The sequence below is a fragment of the Procambarus clarkii genome, chromosome 41 (genome assembly GCF_040958095.1).
Source record: "Procambarus clarkii isolate CNS0578487 chromosome 41, FALCON_Pclarkii_2.0, whole genome shotgun sequence".
Classification (NCBI taxonomy): domain Eukaryota; kingdom Metazoa; phylum Arthropoda; class Malacostraca; order Decapoda; family Cambaridae; genus Procambarus; species Procambarus clarkii.
This window is the reverse complement of record NC_091190.1, coordinates 26,802,779-26,827,397: the sequence shown is the minus strand read 5'-3', so window position 1 is coordinate 26,827,397 and position 24,619 is coordinate 26,802,779. Positions and strand designations below refer to the sequence as shown.

The following is a 24,619-nucleotide window of genomic DNA, read 5'->3' as shown; positions in this document are numbered from 1 at the left end:
TATTGCCCGCTATAGGGTGGGGAAGTCTGGCAAAAAACAGGCGCTGACTGAGCGTGCGTCTCAGGCGGTCTGTTGCTCGCCAGCTGTCAGGCCAGAGTTGCCACAAAGAGATAATTACCTAATTATTTCAGTGTCTCTGATTGATTTTTCATAGTTTTTTTGCTGTAATATTATTCAATAGTGTGTAGTGTGATATATTTATATAATAAAATGAGTGAATCATCGCTGTACTCAAAAATATGGTGTGCATATTGTTGATTCTATTATGTTCATCAAACAGTGAACAAATACTTTGTCGGTTATTACATTATATACACAGGTTATATATAAGTATCTGCATGTTTTGTTCACCATAACAAAACACTAAGTTGCTATTATGAGTCAAAAAGTAACAAGGAGTGACTGCCACACACCAGCCAGCCACTCACTCCCTCCCTCAACACCTCACTCGCCCACATTCTCCTCCCACCATACTGTTTTTGTTTTTATTCACTATATACAGACGTTATATATAAGTATCTACATTCATGTTCACCATACAAACCACTAAGTTGGCATGCTGAGTGGCAGTGCCACCGCCACTGGCTGCTACTTCCTCCCTCCCTCAAGTCACCTGACTCACCCACATTCTTCTCCCACAATACTGTTTTTGCTTTTATTCACTATATACAGACACTATATATAAGTATTTACATTCATGTTCACTATAACGAACCACTAAGTTGGTATGCTGAGTGGCAGTGGCAGCCCGCTACTGGCTGCCACTCCCTCCCTCCCTCCCTCCCTCACGTCACCTGACTCGCCACCATTCACCTCCCACCATACTGTTTTTGCTTTTAAATTCAGACGTTATATATATATGTATTTACATGTTTTGTTCACCATAACTGTACATCTAAGCTTGTATGGTGAGTAAAGGCACAAAGACGTAGCTACTCACACAGTCAGCTGGTGGCTGCCGCCCTCAAGGCCAGACGCACTAATATTTCTCCTCCAACAATACTGTTTGTGGTGTTATTACGCTATATACACACATTATATATAAATATCTACCTGTTTTATTCACCATACTTGTACAAGTAAACTGGTATGGTGCCCAAAGACCATCGTGGTCACCAGTAAACAACATGATAAGTCGTGCAGACAACACCACCGCCCTCACCAAAATGGCAGCTCCCAACCTACTCCTCTTGCTGTTTATACCCTCTATACACACGTTATATATAAGTATCTACATTTGTGTTCACCATAGCGAACCACTAAGCTGGTATGGTGAGTGCAGTCAATAAAAGGTGGCCACACACAGTCAGAAGACATCACCACTACCCTCCCTCCCACAGCCTTACTCCTCCCTCCATGGCGCACAGCGCTAAATATCACCACAATCCTGCTATTATCAGAACCCTGGTCAGTTTTATCACAGTCAGGGGTCTTCTGTAATAATATCATCGCTACATAATAGCATGAACAAGTATATTATGGCATTTTTAGGCAATGCTGTGGTCACAAGCTGAACAGCAGTGCTGTCAACTCATGCTCCATGTGTCAGGCTTGGTAGCTTACTCAATACTGAGGCCCCTAACACCCGGGAATTTGGTACACGATTTTTTTTTTAAATGGCGTCTGTTTACAAGAGCCCTGGTGAAGGTAATTACCTAAGTGTAATTACCTAAGTGTAGTTACAGGATGAGAGCTATGCTCGTGGTGTCCCGTCTTCCCAGCACTCTTTGTCATATAACGCTTTGAAACTACTGACGATCTTGGACTCCACCACCTTCTCACCTAACTTGTTCCAACCGTCTACCACTCTGTTTGCGAAAGTGAATTTTCTTATATTTCTTTGGCATCTGTGTTTAGCTAGTTTAAATCTATGACCTCTTGTTCTGAAAGTTCCAGGTCTCAGGACATCTTCCCTATCTATTTTATCAATTCCTGTTACTATTTTGTATGTAGTGATCATATCACCTCTTTTTCTTCTGTCTTCTAGTTTTGGCATATTTAATGCCTCTAACCTCTCCTCGTAGCTCTTGCCCTTCAGTTCTGGGAGCCACGTAATTGCATGTCTTTGCACCTTTTCCAATTTGTTGATGTGCTTCTTAAGATATGGGCACCACACAACCGCTGCATATTCTAGCTTTGGCCTAACAAAAGTCGTGAACAATTTCTTTAGTATATCGCCATCCATGTAATTAAAAGCAATTCTGAAGTTAGAAAGCGTGGCATAGTTATTGCTTGCAATAAATTAAATTCAGTACAGTATTTTTACAATGAAACAATACTATAAAGTGTATTAAATTAATGTGGTTGTTGGCAACATAGTGTAATCATTTTTCTGTCAGGTGTTGTGACGACAGCGCAAGTGACACATGCAACACCTGCCGCACTCTACGCTAAATCTGCTGACCGCAGATGGCAGTGTGAGACAAAGATCTTCACAGCAGGAGAAGAATCTCACAAGTGCAAGGATATTGCTCTGCAACTTGTTGAAGATGAACCAGCAACGAAAATGAAGGTATGTGATCTCTGCTCACTGTTCTAAAGGTCCATTTTATCACATTGAGGTTCTTTAAGCTGAAAGAGGTAGTTGTAATGTATTTCATATAGGTGATGTTACAAAGTATCTGTAGGTATTTTATAAAACATTCATATGATACGTAAATGTAAATATAAACACTAGAGTACATACATACACAGAATATAAAAGTACATACATACACAGAATATAAGCAGATTGTTGGAATCATGGGTACATAGGTACATTGCCTAAAGCCACTAATATGCACAGTGTTTTGGGCATAATGTAAGAAAAACTTAAGTCTTAAAATTAAATTAAATAAAAAATAATAATGAAGTAGAGAAATAGATATAAAATGATAATTTTTACATGATGAATGGAACAGCAAAATTGTAACAGAACAACAAATAATAATTTTACAGAATAAACAGAAAAGTACAAAATTGTACTAAGTTTTCTGGGGGAAGCCCATTGAGGCTTCCTGAAGCTATTACACTATGTACCATAAATCATGAGCCAGAACTTGGTACCCTCAAAGATGCACAAAGAGTAGTGGCAATATGAACATCTTACATTTAATGTTAATCATGTCTGCCACCACCAGGGAAGGAACCTAGAAAGTCAGCAAAACAAAACAGACTACAGTACAGTTAGAATGAGACCGTAGTCTCACAAATTGCTGAAGAACTCCCCCAACAATACAAACCACCAAAATTTCATGAAACTAGCACAAGCTAGTTTGCCCCACCACCCTCCCTTGTTTGGCGGGAGGTGGAAGATGGACCGGGACAGCCAGTTTTCTTCACCCTCAGTCCTTATTTTGATATGCCTGGTCAATGTCCTAGTCAATCTGGCTCCAATCAGCTCAGTGGTGCTTTGCCTTTTGAGGCAGGATTGCCTCATTGAGCTATCTGTAGCCCACTTGGGCTATCTGTATCCCACTTGGAGTATCTGTAGCCCACTTGAGCTATAAGGAGTCCAATTGTAATACCAGCAGTTACATGTAGATACTTTTGATTATCCAGTTCTGGCAACCCTGCCTTAAGGCTATTTTTATATGCATTTGCATTTGCATTTGTGAGCCAGGAGCTTAGTATGCTTGGAGCTCCATGTGGTCAGGGTTTTCTTCCCTGTCCACTGTTTAAGTTCTACCCTTGCAAGGTCATGCAAGGCCATCTTCTCTGGGGTGTTCGGAACGCACTCCCTTCAGGGAGGGTTTCCTCGCATTGGGTTGCCCTGGCCCTTTAGGTAAATCAGTGGTTTTTGACTGTCGGTCTTTCTTTGAGCTGGGAGTGTTTTTGGCTGGAGGGTGTACTGTGATTTGTGTCCAGTTATGTATTGCAATACACGGTACATCAGTGTTTCTCCCTGGTAGTTCGTTCTCCACGGTTTCGTCTTGTTTTTTTTTTGGCTCATTTGTTTATTTGTCATTTTGCCCTTTTGTGCTTGGGGGGTTCTTCTGTTTCATCTTATTAGACTTTGCTTAGGGTGATTGTGTGGGTAAACCCCCCCCCCCTCCCCCTTGTTGCTCCCTTGACTCTGTTGGTTTCTGGTGGCCAGGGTTGTTTTTCTGGGGGGAGCCCCATTTACTTTCCAGAGCTATCCAGGATGAATGGATATGTATAACTTTCTGGCATCAGTCAATGTGCATGGAGTTCTTGCCTATCGAGGACCATGAGCCAGAACCTGGCCCCCTCAGAGAGGTGCGAGGAGCAATGGCTTATAGAGCAATGGCTAGTTTCTGACTCTAGTTTATCTAGTTTCTGACTAGTTTACCCAAAAAAGGTCTAAATATGCTTTGGAAAGGTCAGTGTCGATTTGGATCAACATGTAGGTTTTTCCATTCCGACATGTGCCAAACCTCACTCGAGGACAGAAAATGTTATGACTTCAGCTGCCCATACTTTCATGTGAAAGGCACAGAACGCTACATAAAGAGTGGCAAGCAGGATAATGAATTTGGAGGAAACTTGATAAATTTTTATACCAAACCGAAAGAGAATTCAAAAGGAGGAGCATGGAGAGTGTACAGAACTGGATGCCAGACCCACTTACATACCAGACTTACAGATACAATTACACACCAAAAGGGAACTACATCTATGACAGGCAACTGCCCTACAACAATCAGCACTGGTCAGAACAAACTCAATATGTCCAAGCATAATGGGCTTGCCAAAAAAGTCTCCCAGTCCAACTGCCCCTAATAGAGTAACCTCATTCATCTTTGCCAACATACAAGGACTAAAAACAAGAACAAACAACAAAGTACAGGTTCATAAATGGCCTCTTCACGGAGTCAAATGCAGTATTTGGAGCTTTCACAGAAACCCATGCAGGGGAATTCTTGGACAGTGAGATCTGGATTCCAGGATATAACCTATACAGGTGTGATAGGATAATTAGGTCACATGGAGGAGTGGGTCTATATATTAGGGAAGACCTTGTATGCTCGGAGCTCCTTAACGTTACAAATGAGGTGGTAGAGATACTGGGATTAAAAATAGAGAAAATAAACTTAGTGATTATTCTAATATACAAACTGCCAGATGTAACAGCTGAGGAATTCACAGAACAAATAAACAAACTAGAGAATAGCCTTGATAATTTGGAGAACCCGATACCTGATATTATCTTCCTAGGTGACTTCAACTTGCCTAGTCTCAGAAGGAGAAGAGCAAGCAATAATATTATACCAGGAAATCTATCGGGACCTAACCAACCACAGATTAAAGAACTACTTAGATTCTGTGACACATTTTCACTCAACCAGCAGATATCAGAGCCAACGAGAAATGAAAATATTCTAGATTTGGTCTTTTTGAACAATGAAGACATTATCAGGGACATTACGATATCAGATACCACATACTCAGATCACAAGCTCATTGAAGTGCAAACGACCATCAATACTCAGAATAGGCCTAAAACGTTGATCAAGCAAGAGGGGTTTTTAAGTAAATTCAATTTTAATACAGTATCCACTCAATTTAACAGCATCTTTTTTACCGATCTGCCGGTAAAAACGACTGGTTTGGGAGACCGGTATCTAGAGCCTCATATACCGATCTGGTGGTCGATATTACCGAAGGTTGGTATTGGGTTTGTTTTGGCATCAGGGGGTCCTCACATGGCAAGCAGGCCGCCTACCTCATTCATCCCCTCCCTCACCCCTCGCTGAACCTCTTCCCCACTCCCTCACTCCTGCTCTCCTCCCACACCCTCATCTCCTGCCTCCCCACCCTCCCCCCAAGACCCTTCTGGGAAATGGCTCAGTAGATTGCCAGCCAGCCAGAGACAGCCTAGAGAATCTCCATCTAATACAATAAAACATTCATGAAACAAGTATTTTATAACTTTTTATTATCCTAATAATATTAATAAACAAAATCTGCAACCAAAAATATATATGATGATGTACATCCATCCAGAATTTAAGAAACATCTGGTTAACTGGGTCAAGTGTGTTCGGTTTATCAGTGAGCCGGTCCTTCCCCCTCCACCAGATAGTGGAGGGGGCTGTGAGTTCAGATTCCTCTGGGATCAGTGATCCATCTCCTTTTGGACTGCTCCCTGTGGTTCCTTATTCATGTAGAGATGGCTTGGTCCATGGTTCTTTGGGGCTGGTCGGCTTGGGTAGCTCGTCTGCTGAGTACTTGGGGTTTGATCTCTGTGCCATTCACATCCAGGGAGTGTCTTAACATCTTGACCAATGGTCTATCTTGGTTTCTTCTCATGCCAAATACTTATTGTGAGGCATTAGCAGAGCCTCTTTGTCTTGTGTTTAGGGTTGACCTTCCTTCAGACCCATTTTGCAAACTTCTCATGCTTTGTTTCACTTGTCGCCTGCTCACGTGCTGCCTAAGCCTGCCTGGTCTCTGTACCGGGATCTTTCTTTTCTCTCTCTTCTGCTTATTTTACGGTGGCTCTTTTGGTCCAGGATTGTTTCTGAAGACGGTATTTTACTTCCTTTGGCTTCTGTTTGTCAGGTTGGTGAGCTTCATGCTCTTCCATAGTACTAGGGGTTTTGTTTCTTCAGCCCTGATAGGTATTTTGTTCAGTTGCACCCAGCTCCTCCTTTTCTGGCAAAGGGGAAGTCAGCAGGCTTCCAGAGAGGGTCCTTTCGTTATGTATGCTTTGTTGGTTCGGCCAGGGGTGCATCATGAGCTTTGTCCGATGGTGGCTTTATGCTGCTACTATCGTGGTTCCAGTTCTGCTTTAGTGGATTTGTTATGGGTTGGTCTGGTTTCCCTGGTTCCATGTTGTAGGGGTCGTAATTCTTAGGTCATCTGCAGAGTACTTCAGGCTAGCCAGCCTTTGGTCTACCCTCATGCTCATGATGTCCGAAAGTCTGCCACTCTATTGATAGTGTTCGCTAATATATCTTGAGCCGATATTTGGGAGCAGAAAGTTTTGGAGATTGCCCAGAATCTTGGCCACTGGGTATCTTATGAGTTGATTCCTACAGTGATGCCTCCTCCCTGGTGTGCCCCCCTTTTTTGTCCTTCTCCATGGGCAGATAGTCTCAGGGACCCGACAGGGCTTCCCCAAGAAAACCAGCTTTGAATGTAATGAAAAGCCAATTTTTGGGTAAGTCCTGGAGGCTCCCTGACACCCTTTCTACCCCAGGGCATCATTGTATTTCATCATCATAGAACTGAGAGTGGGGTTTACCGGTTCACCCATTATGCCTCCCTGCTCTCCCCAAACGAGGGGTAAGGTTGAGCAAACTAACATGAGCTAGTTTTATGAAATTTTGGTGGTTTGTTTTCACTGTTGGGGAAGTACTTTTGGCAATTTTGGGGTTGCAGTCTCATTTTTAACCATGCAGTAGTCTATTTTGGTTTGCCTAACTTTCTGGGTGCTTCCTTTGTTTATTTATTTATTTATTTATTTATATATTTATTTATATACAAGAATGTACATTGGGTTTATGAGAGTACAGAGACTTGAAGTTTTACATTCTTGTAATTATTATTAATTATCAATTATGGTAGTTATCATTAACTTTACATTTAAAGTGTTCATAAGCCATCACTCCCAGCACCTCACTGATGGAACCAGATTCTGGCTCTTGGTTGTCAGTAAGCCAATAGAACTCTGCAACTGATAGCTCCTCGTAGTATGGCACTGTGTACTCACCTAGTTGTACTCACCTAGTTGTGCTTGCGGGGGGTTGAGCTTTGGATGTTTGGCCCCGCCTCTGAATCGTCAGTCTACTGGTGTATGTACAGGTTTCTGATCTTTTCACGCTCCATCATATCTACATTTGAAACTGTGTATGGAGTCATTCTGCACCACATTACTTCCTAGTGCATTCCATTTACTAACTATCCTGACACTGAAAAAATTCCTTCTAATGTCTCTGTGGCTCATCTGGGTACTCAGCTTCCACCTGTATCCCCTTGTGCATGTACCACCCATGTTAAATAATCCATCCTTGTCTACCCTGTCAATTTCTGAGAATTTTGTATGTGGTGATCATGTCTCCCCGGGCTTTTCTGTCTTTCAGTGACGTGAGGTGCAGTTCCCTCAGCCTTTCCTTGTAACTCATGCCTCTTAGTTCTGGGACTAGCCTAGTGGCATACCTCTGAACTATGATAGCTTAAGAGAGCCTGCAGGCCTCACCCAGAAATTGGTATTTCATTACATTCAATGCTTTTTTTTTTTACACAGTAGTATTACAGGTTCAATAATTAATGTTCAAAAAGGTCAAGGCAGGTTAACATTTAGGAATTAAGGTAAGTTACATAGTTTATTAGGTAGTACTTAGTTTCTCTTTTAAAATTGTTGAGAGAACAACAGTCGTTAATGTATTTGGGAGGTCACTCCATATTTTGGGTCCCTTGATTTGCAGAGCTTTTTTGCTTTGGTTAAGTTGCACTCTTGGAATATCAAACAGATATTTGTTTCTAGTGAGATGCTCATAGGTCCTGATACAGTCCTCTAGGAAGCATTTAAGATCGGGATTAGAGTTGCTATTCCGTGTTTTATATATATGAGTACACTTGAGAGGATGTGTAATGTCTTAATATCTAACATATTTAAATATTTAAATAAAAAGCCAAAGTGCTCCCTGGGGCTTGAGCTTGTTATTGTTCAAATTGTTGATTAGTGTTGAGTAATTATGGGTCAAGTTAATTTTGGGAAGTGGAACCCCAAGAACAGATACCATAGGTTAGATAAGGATAGAAGAGAGAGTAATAAAGGGCAGAAAGAAGTACAAAATATTTGATTTTAGAAAGAAGGGTCAACTATCTTAGAATGTTTTTGCTATACTTAGTGTATGGCACTAGAAATTCAACTTGCTATCCATGAGTACACCAAAGAATTTACCATCTACTGTTACTAATTTGGATATTGTTAATTCTTAGGTTAATTTGATCAGTGGATTAATTATTATACAAATTTTAGAAGGTTTTACCATTGTTAAGGGTGAATTGCTTAGCAGTTAGCCAAAGCTGGACCTTTTTACATTAAGTGTTCACTATCATTCAGAATAAAAAGGTTAGGACCGGAGAAAATGAAAGTTGTGTCATCAGCAAATAGAACTGGCTTGAAATGTTGAGAGGCATTTGGATAATCATTGATGTAAATGAGAAAGAGGAGAGGACCACATATACTGTTCTGTGGAACACCAATGTTAACTGGTAGGGTAGGAAAAGTTGCATCGTTCACAGAGACATATTGGAACCTGTCACTGAGGTAAGATTGCAGGTATTAGAGTGAGTGACTTCTGACTCTGTAGTGTTGCAGTTTAAGGAGGTTATTGTGGTTAACTGCACCAAATGCCTTATGAAGATAACTGCACCAAATGCCTTATGAAGAACAACAAATAAACCAACAGAGTACTCATTTTTGTCAAGCGCCATATGTAACAAGTTTATCATACTAATTAGAGCATCAGTGGTACTTTTAGGGTATCTGAAGCCATATTGGCAAGGGCTAAATATATTATGTTTTGGCAGATAGGAGTAAAGCTGTTTGTAGATTACCTTTCAGATATTTTAGACAAGGTGAGCAGGATTCATATTGGTCTGAATTTGTTGACTTCAATAAGATCACCACTTTTATTGGCTGGTATTACTTTTCCTTTTTAAGAATATCAGGAAAGGTTGCATATCAGTCGAATGTGTAATGTGTTATGGGGCATAAATGTTATAAAAAATGGCTAGGAGCCATGGAGAATCTGAACCTGCTCATTTGGTACTCCCAAGCTAGCATCCTAGACCACTACACCATAACACGGTCAAAAGCAGTGCAACCTGGGATTCGGCTAAATCCACTAGGAGTCTTGATGACTCCCAACCGGAGCTCAAACCATTTCACACATTGCCCCCCCATGCTCTTTGGCTTGTGGTCAAGAAGTTCACCTCCAAATGTTTCTTGTCAAATGCACAATGAAATCTTATTAATGTGATATATCAATGAGAACCAGTAGGAGCCATGAGGAGGATTCAAACCCACTCAACTTGGTAAACCTAAGCTATCTCCAGGTGCAATATATTATAGGGCAGTGATAGGTGTGTTATGTTACAGGGCAGTAATAGGTGTGATATATTACAGGGCAGTAATAGGTGTGATATGTTAAAGGGCAGTGATAGGTGTGATATGTTACATGGCAGTGATAGGTATGATATGTTACAGGGCAGTCATAGGTGTTATTATTATAGGATAGTCATAGGTGTGACTGGTTCATTCTTTATTATATGGATGAAAAATTCTGAGTTGCTGCAATGTTTCCAGGTTATCATAGGTGGAGGTCGACAGGAATTGGGGGCACCACTGGAAGACAATGCAGAGAAGAAGTGTGTGCGAACTGATGGCAGGAACCTGGTTGATGAGTGGAAGAAAGTCAAGACTTCCCAGGGGGAGACCAACGCTTATGTCACAACCACCAGAGAGCTACAATCACTTGACACAGAGAATACTGAATATATTATGGGTAAGTCATATCACCGCAAATGTTTTGGTACTGTTGTTGACATCGGTATAGATGCTGTTGCTGGTTGTTTGAGTAATTACCTAGATCATTACCTAAGTGTAGTTACAGAATGAGAGCTGTGTTTGTGGTGTCCCATCTTCCCAGCACTCTATCATATAACGCTTTGAAACTTCTGACAGTTTTGGCCTCCACCACCTTTTCACTTGTTCCACTTGTTTGCAATAGTTAGTTTTCTTGTATTTATTCAGCAGCTTTGTTTAGTTAGCTTAAATCTGAGAATCTTAAATCTTAACCCATTGGTTGCTCATCATAAACAGAGTGGTAGACGGTTGGAACAAGTTAGGTGAGAAGGTGGTGGAGGTCAAAACCGTCAGTAATTTCAAAGCATTATATGACAAAGAGTGCTGGGGAGACGGGACACCACGAGCGTAGCTCTCATCCTGTAACTACACTTAGGTAATTACATCATATGATGGAGTACCTAAATATGCTCCGACTGCACATCCCAACAAATGAAGTAGTTGGAAATTGCTTAAAATTTAAATTATGTTTTGAACATACAAGGGGCTCACAATTGCTTTCTCAGCCTCCAGTAACAATCCTTTAACCCCTTTCAAGTGCTATATAGTCTTAATGGCTTAGCATTTTTTTCCTGATAATTTCCTCCCTCCCTCCAGTAACAATTCCCCATTTTGAAAAAAACTTCTTAGTCCCTCACTTTATTATATATATATTTTGATATATATATATATATATATATATATATATATATATATATATATATATATATATATATATATATATATATATATATATATATATATTTTTTTTTTTTTTGAGATATATACAAGAGTTGTTACATTCTTGTACAGCCACTAGTACGCATAGCGTTTCGGGCAAGTCCTTAATCCTATGGTCCCTGGAATACGATTCCCTGCCGCGAAGAATCGTTTTTTTCATCCAAGTACACATTTTACTGTTGCGTTAAACAGAGGCTACAGTTAAGGAATTGCACCCAGTAAATCCTCCCCGGCCAGGATACGAACCCATGACTTAGCGCTCGCGGAACGCCAGGCGAGTGTCTTACCACTACACCACGGAGACATATCTTGTATTATTTACCCATGATAATTTTACAGAAGAGCCTGAGTGTGATAATGACTGTACAATGTTCAAATATCAGTGATTCAATGCTGGTCATGATGTTCACAGAGCTAGCCACCACAGCAATACTTCGTCCATCTAGGAATCTTCAAACGACTTCCTAGGTTCCTTTACAAAATAAACTTGTGGTCAGTTATTCATTTACAGGATTTAGTGACCAGTATTGTGATAACAGCAGGATTGTGGTGATAATTAGCACTGTGCGTAGTATTGTGGGAGGAGGAATTGTGGTGAGGGAGGGAGAGAATTGAGGTAGCCTCACTGTGTGTGTGGCAGCCACCTTTGTTTTGCTCATCATACTAGCTTAGTGGTTAGCTATGGTGAACACATATGTACATAGATATATACAATGTGTGTGTATATACCCATGTACATATGTTCGTAGTATTGTGTGAGGAGGAATTGTGGTGAGGGAGGGATGGAGAGAATCAAGGTAGCCTCACTGTAATTACCTAAGTGTAATTACCTAAGCCACTCTTGTTTTGCTCATCATAATATCTTAGTGGTTTGCTATGGTGAACACATTTGTACATAGGTATATACAATGTATGTGTATATAGTGTTATAACAGCAACAGGAGTATGTTGGGAGGAGCTATTTTGGTGAGGGAGGTGACGTAATCGTAGAGTCGTCTGCTGGCTGCTGTGTGATTTCTCATACAGTGTATGGTGGCTACTGTAAAGTTTGGACACAATACTGGCTTACTTGCACAGTTCTGGTGAATAAAACATGTAGATAGGTATACATAACATGTGTAAATAGTGTAATAAAAACAATAACAATATGGTAGATGGAGCAATGTTGGCAAGTAAGATGTTGGAGGAGTGAGGGAGACTGGCTGGGTGTGGCAGCTGACACTCGCGGAGTTCTGAGTGTGTTGATGGTGAATGTATATAGTATGTGATAGTGTGTAAATAGATTGTATATATACATAAATTAGCATAATGCATGGGAAATATGTGCAACATACGTGTACACATGTGTCATGCACGTAACACAGTGTCTTTGGACAGTATGGATATTCTATTGCCATAATATAGTGTATGTGTTCATTATACATAGGATGGGCACGAAAAAACAAATAAAATGTATTTGTAACTGTGCGCAAAAATTGAACAAAAATATATTCATGGCAACTGGCGCATCTTGAGCTAGGCGCGCTAGTGGCCCTGGGGGCATGCGCCACGGGCGACCAGGAATTGATGACGTCACATGCAAACTTACGGACCCCATAGCAGCCAAAGTAAGTAGAATTTCAACTTTTTGTTAACATATCCATACTCAGGGAAGGGTTTTCAACACTTTCAAAACCCCCCCAAAAAATTCCAAAGAATTTATTTCCTGCTCACTGGGGGGGGGGGTGCCATATTTTGAAGTGTGCAGTGTTGAGGGGTTAATAAGTGCTATGGTTCTACTCAAGGCATCAGGGACAACATGTGATGGCCCAGGCTTGTAAATTATTTGGAATGAATGTGCTGACAGCTCATGACTCCATCATGACATTCGAGGGCACTTTGTTTTTTTTTTTTAAATGTGGGTCAGAGCTCTATGATTAGTATATATCACAAAATGGTGTTGCAACAAGTAGGGTTCAAAGTATCTAACACACTCAATTACGACTAGTGCCTCCTTGTCTGTGGCTGAATACCGTACCTAAGGGCCCTTCACCTTTCCACTGAAATACGTTTCTGGGTGTGGGTAATTCTCCGAGTCATGCTGAATTAAGCAGCCACTTATGGGCAATGCCACTTGCATCAGTGTGCACTTCCAACTCTTTCTCAAAATATGTAACAGTTAACACTGGAGTTATTAACCGTGCCTTTATTCTCGTAATTACCTAAGTGTAATTACCTAAGTGTAGTTACAGGATGAGAGCTACGCTCGTGGTGTCCCATCTTCCCAGCACTCTTTGTCATATAATGCTTTGAAATTACTGACGGTTTTGGCCTCCACCACCTTCTCACTTAACTTGTTCCAACCGTCTACCACTCTGTTTACAAAAGTGAATTTTCGTATATTTCTCCGGCAGCTTTGTTTCGTTAGTTTAAATCTATGACCTCTTGTTCTTGAAGTTCCGGGTCTCAGGAATTCTTCCCTATCAATTTTATCGATTCCTGTTATTATTTTGAATGTAGTGATTATATCGCCTCTTTTTCTTCTATCTTCTAGTTTTTGCATATTTAATGCCTCTAACCTCTCCTCGTAGCTCTTGTCCTTCAGTTCTGGGAGCCACTTAGTGGCATGTCGTTGCACCTTTTCCAGTTTGTTGATCAGCTTCTTAAGATATGGGCACCATACAACCGCTGCATATTCCAGCTTTGGTCTAATAAAAGTCGTGAACAATTTCTTTAGTATTTCGCCATCCATGTATTTAAAAACAATTCTGAGGTTAGAAAGTGTAGCATAGGCTCCTCGCACAATGTTCTTAATGTGGTCCTCAGGTGACAGTTTTCTATCTGGAACCACCCCTAGATCCCTTTCTTTGTCAGAATTCTTTAAAGATTTCTCACATAATTTATAGGTTGTGTGGGGTCTATGTTCTCCAATTTCACATTCCATAACATGGCATTTATTCACATTAAATTCCATTTGTCAAGTATTGCTCCATATACTTATTTTGTCAAGGTCTTCTTGAAGGGCATGACAATCATCTAGGTTTCTTATCTTCCCTATTATCTTAGCATCATCAGCAAACATGTTCATGTAATTCTGAATTCCATCTGGTAGATCATTTATGAAGACAATGAACATTACCGGTGCAAGAACTGAACCCTGTGGTACTCCACTCGTGACATTCCTCCAATCCGATACCTTGCCTCTGATTATAGCCCTCATTTTTCTGTCAGGAAATTTTTCATCCATGTTAGTAGTCCCTGTCACCCCTCCAATATGTTCCAGTTTCCAGAACAACCTCTTATGGGGAACTCTGTCGAAAGCCTTTTCTGGGGGGGAGCCCCTGCGGCTCCCTGGAGCTATCCATGGCTGATATGGATATCCTAACTATTTTCCATCCGTCGATGTGGGTGGAGTTCTAGGCCTACCGGGGACCACAAGCCAGAACCTGGCCCCCTCAGAGAGGCACGGAGAGCAATGGCCCATAGAATGCACATGTGATTTGGAGCATTCCATATCTGCCATCGACCGGGACATGCACCCAGAAAGGTAAGCGCCCCAAAACAAACCCCTATTCTGGTTAACAACAAAATTGACAAACGAGTGGACAGAACTCCCCCAAAAGAAAAACAATCAAACTAGCATGACGTCACACGAGCCGCGCCGCATGTCTGCGCAGCTTCCCCCCTCCCTGGGAGGGGGAAGGGGGAGCCCCAGACCCCCGAGCCGGCGATCCACACCCCAGTTCCTCGGCTGATGGGATCGTGCATGATCGTGTGGCTCCAGCTCCAATCTTGTTTTCAGTGCTGTGACTTGTTTTCAGTGCTGCTCTTACGGTGGTCGTGTGAGCTGGGAGTAGTATTCTTAGGTACTCGGGCTGCATGTGCTTAGGGTCTCCTTCCCTGAGTGCCCTGTAAGTACCGCCCTTGGGGCTTGGGGTTGCCTTCCACAAGTCACCTTGGGTCTACCTCTGTTGGCTTTTCGCTGCTTGGCGTTTGGCCGCCCTGAGTGTTGGGGGTTTTCCTCCCTTGTTTACCTTGGGGCAAGTGGTAGTTATTGCACTGGTGGGGCGCAGGGTACTGCGTAGCTAGTTTTCACCTCTAACGGCGGCCGGCTCTGTTCCCTCTGGGTACGTTGTCCACTTGGGTGGTTTTTTCTTTTTCTTTTTGTGTTTGCCTGGTGGGGGGTCTGCCTTGTTTTTCCCTCCCTTTATATTAGGGTCGTTTGTGTGGTGGCACCCCCTGCTTCGCCTTCACAAGTGGACACGTCCCGTGGGTTCAGCTTTTAGCAGTTTGCTTGGTAGTTTGGGGCGCCGGTTAGCAGTGCCCTGCCTGGGCTAACCCTTAGCAGACCCAGTCTAGGGGCCCTGGAAAACCCCGCGGGGGCTCTTGGGTCTGATGGAGGAGACCCTTGCGTCCCCTCTCGCTGTGTGCGAGTTTGAGGGTTGCTCTGTCCCCTTGTCTAAGGGTGACTCTCATTGTTTTTGCCTCCGTCATGCTGCCTGTTGGGTCGGTGACACATTCGACCCCGAGTCCTGCGAGCTGTGTTGCTTGTTTGTGACTCAATTCACCCAGTCTGCTGATTTTTTTTTTTTTTTTTTTTTTTTTTTTTTTTTTGAGATATATACAAGAGTTGTTACATTCTTGTACAGCCACTAGTACGCGTAGCGTTTCGGGCAAGTCCTTAATTCTATGGTCCCTGGAATACGATCCCCTGCCGCGAAGAATCGTTTTTTCCATCCAAGTACACATTTTACTGTTGCGTTAAACAGAGGCTACAGTTAAGGAATTGCGCCCAGTAAATCCTCCCCGGCCCGGATACGAACCCATGACATAGCGCTCGCGGAACGCCAGGCGAGTGTCTTACCACTACACCACGGAGACTGTGGGTTACTTCGTAGCGTAAGTAACGAAGTTACTTACTTCTGCGCCCCACCAGCCCCACCCTGCGCCCCACCAGTGCAATAACTACCACTTGCCCCAAGGTAAACAAGGGAGGAAAACCCCCAACACTCAGGGCGGCCAAACGCCAAGCAGCGAAAAGCCAACAGAGGTAGACCCAAGGTGACTTGTGGAAGGCAACCCCAAGCCCCAAGGGCGGTACTTACAGGGCACTCAGGGAAGGAGACCCTAAGCACATGCAGCCCGAGTACCTAAGAATACTACTCCCAGCTCACACGACCACCGTAAGAGCAGCACTGAAAACAAGTCACAGCACTGAAAACAAGATTGGAGCTGGAGCCACACGATCATGCACGATCCCATCAGCCGAGGAACTGGGGAACGCATCAGTAAGTAGCGACTGATGAGTTACTTCGGGTGCAGGCAGCTCGTGCGTTGCATGATAGGTTTAGGTTGTTGCAACGCGCGCGGGTTCTTGCTTCCCCGGACGCCCCGTGGCTGCCCCGCTTTGTGTATAGGGACCCGGACTTGGGGGTGTTGGTCGCTTCGGCCTTGGTTCCGTCCGCGCCCCCTTGTTCTTCCCCTTTCGTGGTTCATTTGGTCCCTCCCCCCCTGCTTCCGGCCCCTAAGCGTCTAAGGGCTTCGGGGTCGGGGTGGGGTTTAGCGGTTTCTGAGACTCGGGCAGTTTCGGGGGTTGCCCCGTCCGGGGGGGCTACGGAGGCATTCGAGTCTGCTCCTCCTGGCGATGCTCCAGGGTCTGACCAGTGGGCCCCTTCTCTTCCGGAGCTTTCGGCTGCCCCGGCTTTTTCTTGTGAGGCCGGGGCTTTGGAGGACGGCTCAGCCCCGGAGCCTGGTGTGGAGGCTCCTGGGGTTGGGGAGGAGCTGACTTGGGGGCCTTGGGCTCCATTGGACCCCGCCTGGATTTTCCGTCCTTCTGAGCGGGGCTTACTGTTGCAAGGAGTGGGGTTTTCTTTTCCCCCCCCTCTGCGTACGATTTGGACTTGGGTTCTGCTTCCTTCATATCCTTGCTGGGTAAGAAACACAACTGCCTCCATAGAACCTACCATTAAGTAAGGTCTGTTCACACCTTCCTTCAGCAGGGGCTCGAACTTGCGGTGCTCTCTTCCAAGTTTGACTGTCCACAGCAGCTTGTGATGGTAGGCCAGTGTGCATGAGGCATGGAAGAGAAGCCTCCACCTCCGCTGACCCTCACCTTCCTGACATCGTTCTGACCATTCGTTGATACTGGTTTGATCAGTCTCAGCGTTGTTCCTCATTCTCTTGTCGTTTCCATTAGGTACACTGGGAGCCAGTCGGCCGAGCGGACAGCACGCGGGACTTGTGGTCCTGGGTTTGATCCCAGGCAAGAAACAATGGGCAGAGTTTCTTTCACCCTATGCCCCTGTTACCTAGCAGTAAAATAGGTACCTGGGTGTTAGTCCGCTGTCACGGGCTGCTTCCTGGGGGTGGAGGCCTGGTCGAGGACCAGGCCGCGGGGACACTAAAAGCCCCGAAATCATCTCAAGATAACCACTGTCACTGTCAACACTACGCCCCACATCCTGTCTTCTCCGTTTCTTCTGTTGCCTGGTTAGAACTTCTTGAAAATCACTCTCCACTACTGGCTGGCTGCTTTCTGAGTCTGTGTCCATGCGAATATTGCCGTGGGGAGAAGCCAGTTCTTCTGTTAACCGATTCTCCATCTCAGTACCCAACATAGGGGGAGATGTGTAGAATGCAATATGTTGCAGAGGTGTTACTCTGGCAAGGGTGCAGGCGAAACGCAGTGGAACAACGTCCTCACCTGTCGACCATCTTGTAAACTAGTCCTATCTCATTGTCTGTTGTAGCAAACAATTTTGGGAACTTCCTCAGTACCTCTCAAATTTGTTTCCTCTCAGCTGGTGATATGTGCTGTAAATCAAGGGCTGCAATTAACTTATCGAGATTGTCCTTTTCTGGGAAAACTAATGGGGACTCGGTATCACTCTGAAATGGTTTACCTATCTCCTTAACCCTTAAATGGCGCATGGCTATATACCATTTGACACCCACAGGCGCATACCAAAAAAAAAAAAAAAAAAAAAAAAAAACTTTTTTCTTTCTAACCTGTTAACACTTTCGCGCTCTCGGCGCTCAAAAAAAAAACAATACCCCAGATGCTTTCGACACTTCGCGCGCCTACGCGGTAAGACCGAAAAAGTGTACACTCTTTTGACTGTCCTGACAATAATTGAAGGCGCACGTATTTAAATTTGGTATCACTGTGTTCGCAATGAAATTGTCTATAAGAGCATACCTATAAAATGCCACCCAAGCATAAGGAGTATCAACACCAAATAAAAAACTATGCAGATCACTCGCCGAGAGCGCCAAACAGCAACAAAATGTTTCCACTCTCTTAATGGTTGCGAAGCCTACAGTTGTCCTACATCGCTAATTTTGGTATCATTGGAATCGCAATAAAATTCTCTACACGGACATATGCATATGAATGTTTAATATAGGTAATTGCCCACCCGCAAGAGTGTGTGAAGTGGAGAGTAGTTAGTCGCGAGCGCACTGGCGAAAACACAGGGGGGAAATCATGCTTGGAAAGTTTATACGTTTCCTGACCCTACTTTTCTAAGTACGTATTTCTTTTTTATACCAATGTGTTCGCAATAAAATTTTCTATAAGATGAACTGTATAACATTTGTACAAAGCATGTGTAAGAGAAGCGCCAAATATAGAACCACGTCGCTCAGTATGCGTTCGCGGCAGAAACGAACGCATTGTTTTCGTTCGTTTGATGTTTGTCATGTTTATACTTGTTGAAACATTTTATAATTTGTATGACAGTGATCACAGTAAAATTCCCTACACAGACATATACATAACACATACAAATATTTCCCACGTGTTGGATATATCAACGGCTAAAGGGAACCCACTGCCACACGCTCGCCACACCCCCAAACATACTTTGTGTATTTTTTTTTTTACTCATAGAAGTTTATGTGATATAATATTCATTCTGGTACCAAAAAATTCGCAAATAAATTCTCTACAAAACAAAAGTATCCCCATCCATTTCTGTTAAAAAATGGAATTTATAGAAATATTTTTTCGATGGACGAGAAAAGTAGGCTGTTATGCGGAATCGTAAGAAAAAACGGCGACGAGTTATCTCTAATCTAAAGCGCGAAAGTGTTAATTTGTGTTTACTGATCATGGGAAAAATAATAAAAAAAATCGTAAGTGGCATATATTGCCCGCTATTGGGCGGGGAAGTCTGGCAAAAAACAGGCGCTGACTCAGCGTGCGTCCCAGACTGTCTGTTGCTTGCCAGCTGTCAGGCCGGAGTTGCCACAAAAAGATAATTACCTAATTATTTCAATGTCTCTGATTGATTTTTCGTAGTTTTTTTTTTTTTGCTATAATATTATTCAATAGTGTGTAGCGTGATATATTTATATAATAAAATAAGTGAATCATCGCTGTACTCAAAAATATGGTGTGCATATTGTTGATTCAATTATGTTCATCAAACAGTGAACAAATACTTTGTCGGTTATTACACTATATACACAGGTTATATATAAGTATCTGCATGTTTTGTTCACCATAACGAACCACTAAGTTGCTATTATGAGTCAAAAAGTAACGAGGAGTGACCGCCGTATACCAGCCAGCCACTCACCCCCTCCCTCAAGTCACCTGACTCACCTACATTCTCCTCCCACAATACTGTTTTTGCTTTTATTCACAATATATAGATGTTATATATAAGTATCTACATTCGTGTTCACCATAACGAACCACTAAGTTGGTATGCTGAGTGGCAGTGGCAGCCAGTGGCAGCCCGCCACTGGCTGCCACTCCCTCCCTCCCTCACCTCATCTGACTTGCCACCATTCTCCACCCACCATACTGTTTTTGCTTTTATATACAGATGTTATATATAAGTATTTACATGTTTTGTTCACTATAACTGTACATCTAAGCTTGTATGGTGAGTAAAGGCACAAAGACGTAGGACCTCACACAGTCAGCTGGCTGCCGCCCTCAAAGCCAGTCGCACTAATATTTCTCCTCCAACAATACTGTTTGTGGTGTTATTACACTATATACACACATTATATATAAATATCTACCTGTTTTATTAACCATACTTGTACAAGTAAACTGGTATGGTACCCAAAGACCATCGTGGTAACCAGTAAACAACATGATAAATCGTGCACATGACGCCACCGCCCTCACCAAAATGGCGGTTCCCAACCTACTCTTCTTGCTGTTTATACCCTCTATACACACGTTATATATGAGTATCTATATTTGTGTTCACCATAGAGAATCACTAAGCTGGTATGGTGAGTGCAATCAATAAAAGGTGGCCACACACAGTCAGAAGACATTGCCACCACCCTCCCTCCCACAGCATTACTCCTCCCTCCATGGCGCACAGCGCTAAATATCACCACAATCCTGCTATTATCAGAACCCTGGTCAGTTTTATCACAGTCAGGGGTCTTTTGTAATAATATCATCGCTACATAATAGCATGAACAAGTATATTATGGCATTTTTAGGCGATTCTGTGGTCACAAGCTGAACAGCAGTGCTGTGAGCTCATGCTGCGTGCGTCAGGCTTGGTAGCTCACTCAATACTGAGGCCCCTAATACCCGGGAATTTGGCCCATGATTTTTTAAAAAAATGGCGTCTGTTTACAAGAGCCCTGATGAAGGTGTGGTGAACCCCCATGTATCCGCGGGCCGTTTAAATCTTGCGTAGTACTCCAAAGCATCACATGATGCGATGCGCAATTTACTGCAAGTCGGTCAAAGCATCATATGATGCGATGCACAATTTAAGAGTTAATGTTAAGTGTGCTACACTGTGCTGCGATGGTTGCTGTCTTAGGTGTATCAGACTGTATTATTTCCCCTCCTTCAATGATCACCCCCTGAGACAGTTTGTCACCCACTCTGAAGTGATAGGTTTTGAGAGAAAGATTGATCACTGGAAGAAGTGCACCTTTTTCATGAACAAATGTTAGATGGTGAGGTATAAGCAATTTATCTAATCAGCCCGACACTTGAAGAGTGTTTCCTTGTTGAATTTTCATCCCCATAGCCACCTTAATGAATTTAATTAATTGCCCACTGCGGTCCATTTAATGTAATGGACCGCGGTGGGCATGTCTGCTTGTGCATGGCATGGAGTGAACAAGTTTTCTTGTCTGGGTCTTGAAGAGACTCAAACAATAGCTTAGGGAGATTTGTATTATATTTGGCCTTTCTCTGAATGGATGCAATAACAGGAGGGTGGTCTGTCAATTTTACAGGATAAGATACGGTACCCAACTGTAACCTACAATGTCTTGCGCTCTTTACTGCTGACAAGCTATATGTAAATCTAATAAAAAAGTCCATACCCATAAGTATATCTCCAGGAAAGGATAGCACTGTACAACCATGGGGTTGGATTTTATCCTTTTCTACTTCAAAATTCAAGGTGCATTGTCCCACAATATCAATCTTTAGGCCATTGACCACAGTAAGACGTTTATTTCACAAATTAAGGCGCAGAATTGGTTTTAACCCTCAAACCGCTAGGGGGCCCAAATGGAATTCACACCCACAGGCGCAACAAAAAAAAAATCCAAAAAATTCTTTCGTCTTATAGAAGTGTTCATTTTTGTTCCCTGATCACGGAAAAAATAACAAAAAAATTGTAGGTGGCATATTTTAGCAGCAATAGGGTAGGGAAGTGTGGCAAAAAAGGGGAGTTGGCAGAGCCTTCGCCAGACGAGGTCTACTCCGCCCGAGCTGTCAGACGGCAGTTGCCACAAATATATTATTACCTAATTATTTCAATGTCTCTGACTGATTTTTTCTTAGTTTTTTGGCAGTAATATTATTCCATACAGTGAATTGTGGTATATTTATATTATAAAATGTGTGAACCATTGCTGTACTCAAAATTATGGTGTGCATATTAGTGATTCAATTTTTATGTTCATAAAACAATAAACAAATAGTTTGGCTGTTGTTACACTATATACACAGGTTATATATAAGTATTTGCATGTTTTGTACACCATAACGAACTACTAAGTTGGTCTTGTGAGTCAAAAAGCAACAAGGAGTGATCGCCAAACACCAGCTAGCCACTCACTGCCACTCCCTCCCTCAACACCACCTCACTCACCCTCATTCACCTCCCATAATACTCTTTCTGTATTTATTCACTATACACAGACGTTATATATACGTATTTACATGTTTTGTTCACCATAACTGTACATCTAAGCTTGTATGGTGAGTAAAGACACAAAGACGTAGCTACTCACACAGTCAGCTGATCGGCGGCCGCCCTCAAGGCCAGACGCACTAATATTTGTCCTCCAACAATAATGTTTGTGGTGTTATTACGCTATATACACACATTATATATAAGTATCTACCTGTTTTATTCACCATACCTGAACAAATAAGCTGGTATGGTGCCCAAAGATCATAGTGGCCATCAGTAAACAACATGCCAAGTCGTGCAGACGACGCTCCTCCCTCACCAAAATGGCGGCTCCCAACCTACTCCTCTCGCTGTTATCTCACACTATACACACGTTATATATAAGTATCTACATTTGTGTTCACCATGGCGAATCACTAAGCTGGTATGGTGAGTGCAGTCAATAAATGCACACAGTCAGAAAACGACGCCACAACCCTCCCTCCCACAGCCTTACTCCTCCCTCCATGGAGCACAGCGCTAAATATCACCACAATCCTGCTATTATCAGAATCCTGGTCAGTTTTATCACACTCAGGGGGCTTCAGTAATACTATCACTGCTAAATAATAGCAGTATCATTTATATTATGCTATTTGTAGGCGATGCTGTGGTCACAAGCAGAACAGCGGTGCTGTGAGCTCGTGCTGCGTGCGCCAGCCTTGGTGGCTTGCTCAATACTGACGCTGTAACACCCAAGAATGTTGGCCTGGATTTTTTTCTAGGTGGCATCTGGCAACTATCGGTCGTGGCTGTACTATAGCTGCCCCTATCCCAGGCGAGGCGTTTAAATTATAGCGCTAGACATGAAATCATATATAAATGATGTGCGCGGTTTCGGTTTTGTCACTGATATCATTTATATATGATATGCACGGTTTGAGGGTTAAATACATGGATGGCAAAATACTAAAGAAATTGTTCATGACTTTTGTTGGCCAAAGCTAGAATATGCAGTGGTTGTGTGTTGCCCATATCTTAAGAAGCACATCAACAAACTGGAAAAGGTGTAAAGACATGCTACTAAGTGGCTCCCAGAACTGAAGGGCAAGCGCTACAAGGAGAGGTTGGAGGCATTAAATATGCCAAAACTAGAAGACAGAAGAAAAAGAGGTGATATGATCACAACGTACAATATAGTAGCAGGAATTGATAAAATCGATAGGGAAGATTTCCTTCGACCTGGAACGTCAAGAACAAGAGGTCATAGATTTAAACTAACTAAACAAAGATGCTGAAGAAATATAAGAAAATTCACTTTCGCAGACAGAGTGGTAGACGGTTGGAACAAGTTAAGTGAGAAGGTGGAGGAGGCCAAGACCGTCAGTAGCTTCAAAGCATTACATGACAAAGAGTGCTGGGTAGATGGGACACCACGAGCGTAGCTCTCATCCTGTAACTACACTTAGGTAATTACACTTAGGTAATTACCTGACTGATGGTTCGAAATGATTCTGCTTTAATTAAGGTTGCCTGACTTCTGGTGTCTAGAAAACCAACCAACCTTTTCCCATTAACCTCTACTTCAAAAGTAGGCCTGTCGTCTTGTATGGGAGCCTTATCTCCTCCAGGAATTATCTGGCTTGGACACTTTACTCTGACATGGCCCATACCCCCACAATTCTAGCACTTTATATTGTTAGAATAATTCCACCAAGGGAGAGGCGGAATCCCCAATTTTCCGTTGAATGGACGGAATTGAATCTGGTAACAAGGGATTACCTTTCAACCTTCGAAACTACTCGAGGTGAGTTTTGTTTAACCTTACCTCACCTCCGTGTGAATGTCTCATAAGTCAGGTATAATCCCAAATCTCTACACATGTCACCTTAACAACTGATACACAAATATATGCGTGAGAACTATAACTACAGTACTAACAGAATATCATATTTCTCACACTCACATATTATTTAATGATGAAAATCTGTCGGCAAGTTTGCCAAACAGTATGAAAAAGTTTCAGAAGAATCTTTTTGCAGGATTGTTTGGTGACCTGCATGTACCATACGAGGTTGACAGGAACACCAGCCTGGATGGCACTCCATCCCTGAAGGAGATGGTACAGGTGGCACTCAGGCGACTCCTCAGGGATGATGATGGCTTTTTCCTTCTGGTAAGAGTAAAAATATGTCTTCTGTTTTACTTGACTGTTGAATATCACTGAGGAGGTTAGATCAATGATTCTAGCATGAATCTT

At 42.6% G+C, this 24,619-nt stretch overlaps 1 protein-coding gene across 2 annotated transcripts in view; it reads left to right on the top strand.

The window, feature by feature from the left end:
• LOC123760985 (alkaline phosphatase) overlaps window positions 1-24,619 on the top strand; it is a 167,323-nt gene that overhangs the window by 109,632 nt on the left and 33,072 nt on the right. For both annotated transcript variants that reach the window (XM_045746793.2, XM_069339478.1), the window contains exons 6-8: window positions 2,340-2,512; window positions 10,262-10,460; window positions 24,402-24,535. In XM_045746793.2, coding sequence (XP_045602749.1) covers window positions 2,340-2,512; window positions 10,262-10,460; window positions 24,402-24,535 — 506 coding nt within the window. The remainder of the gene's footprint in view (window positions 1-2,339; window positions 2,513-10,261; window positions 10,461-24,401; window positions 24,536-24,619) is intronic.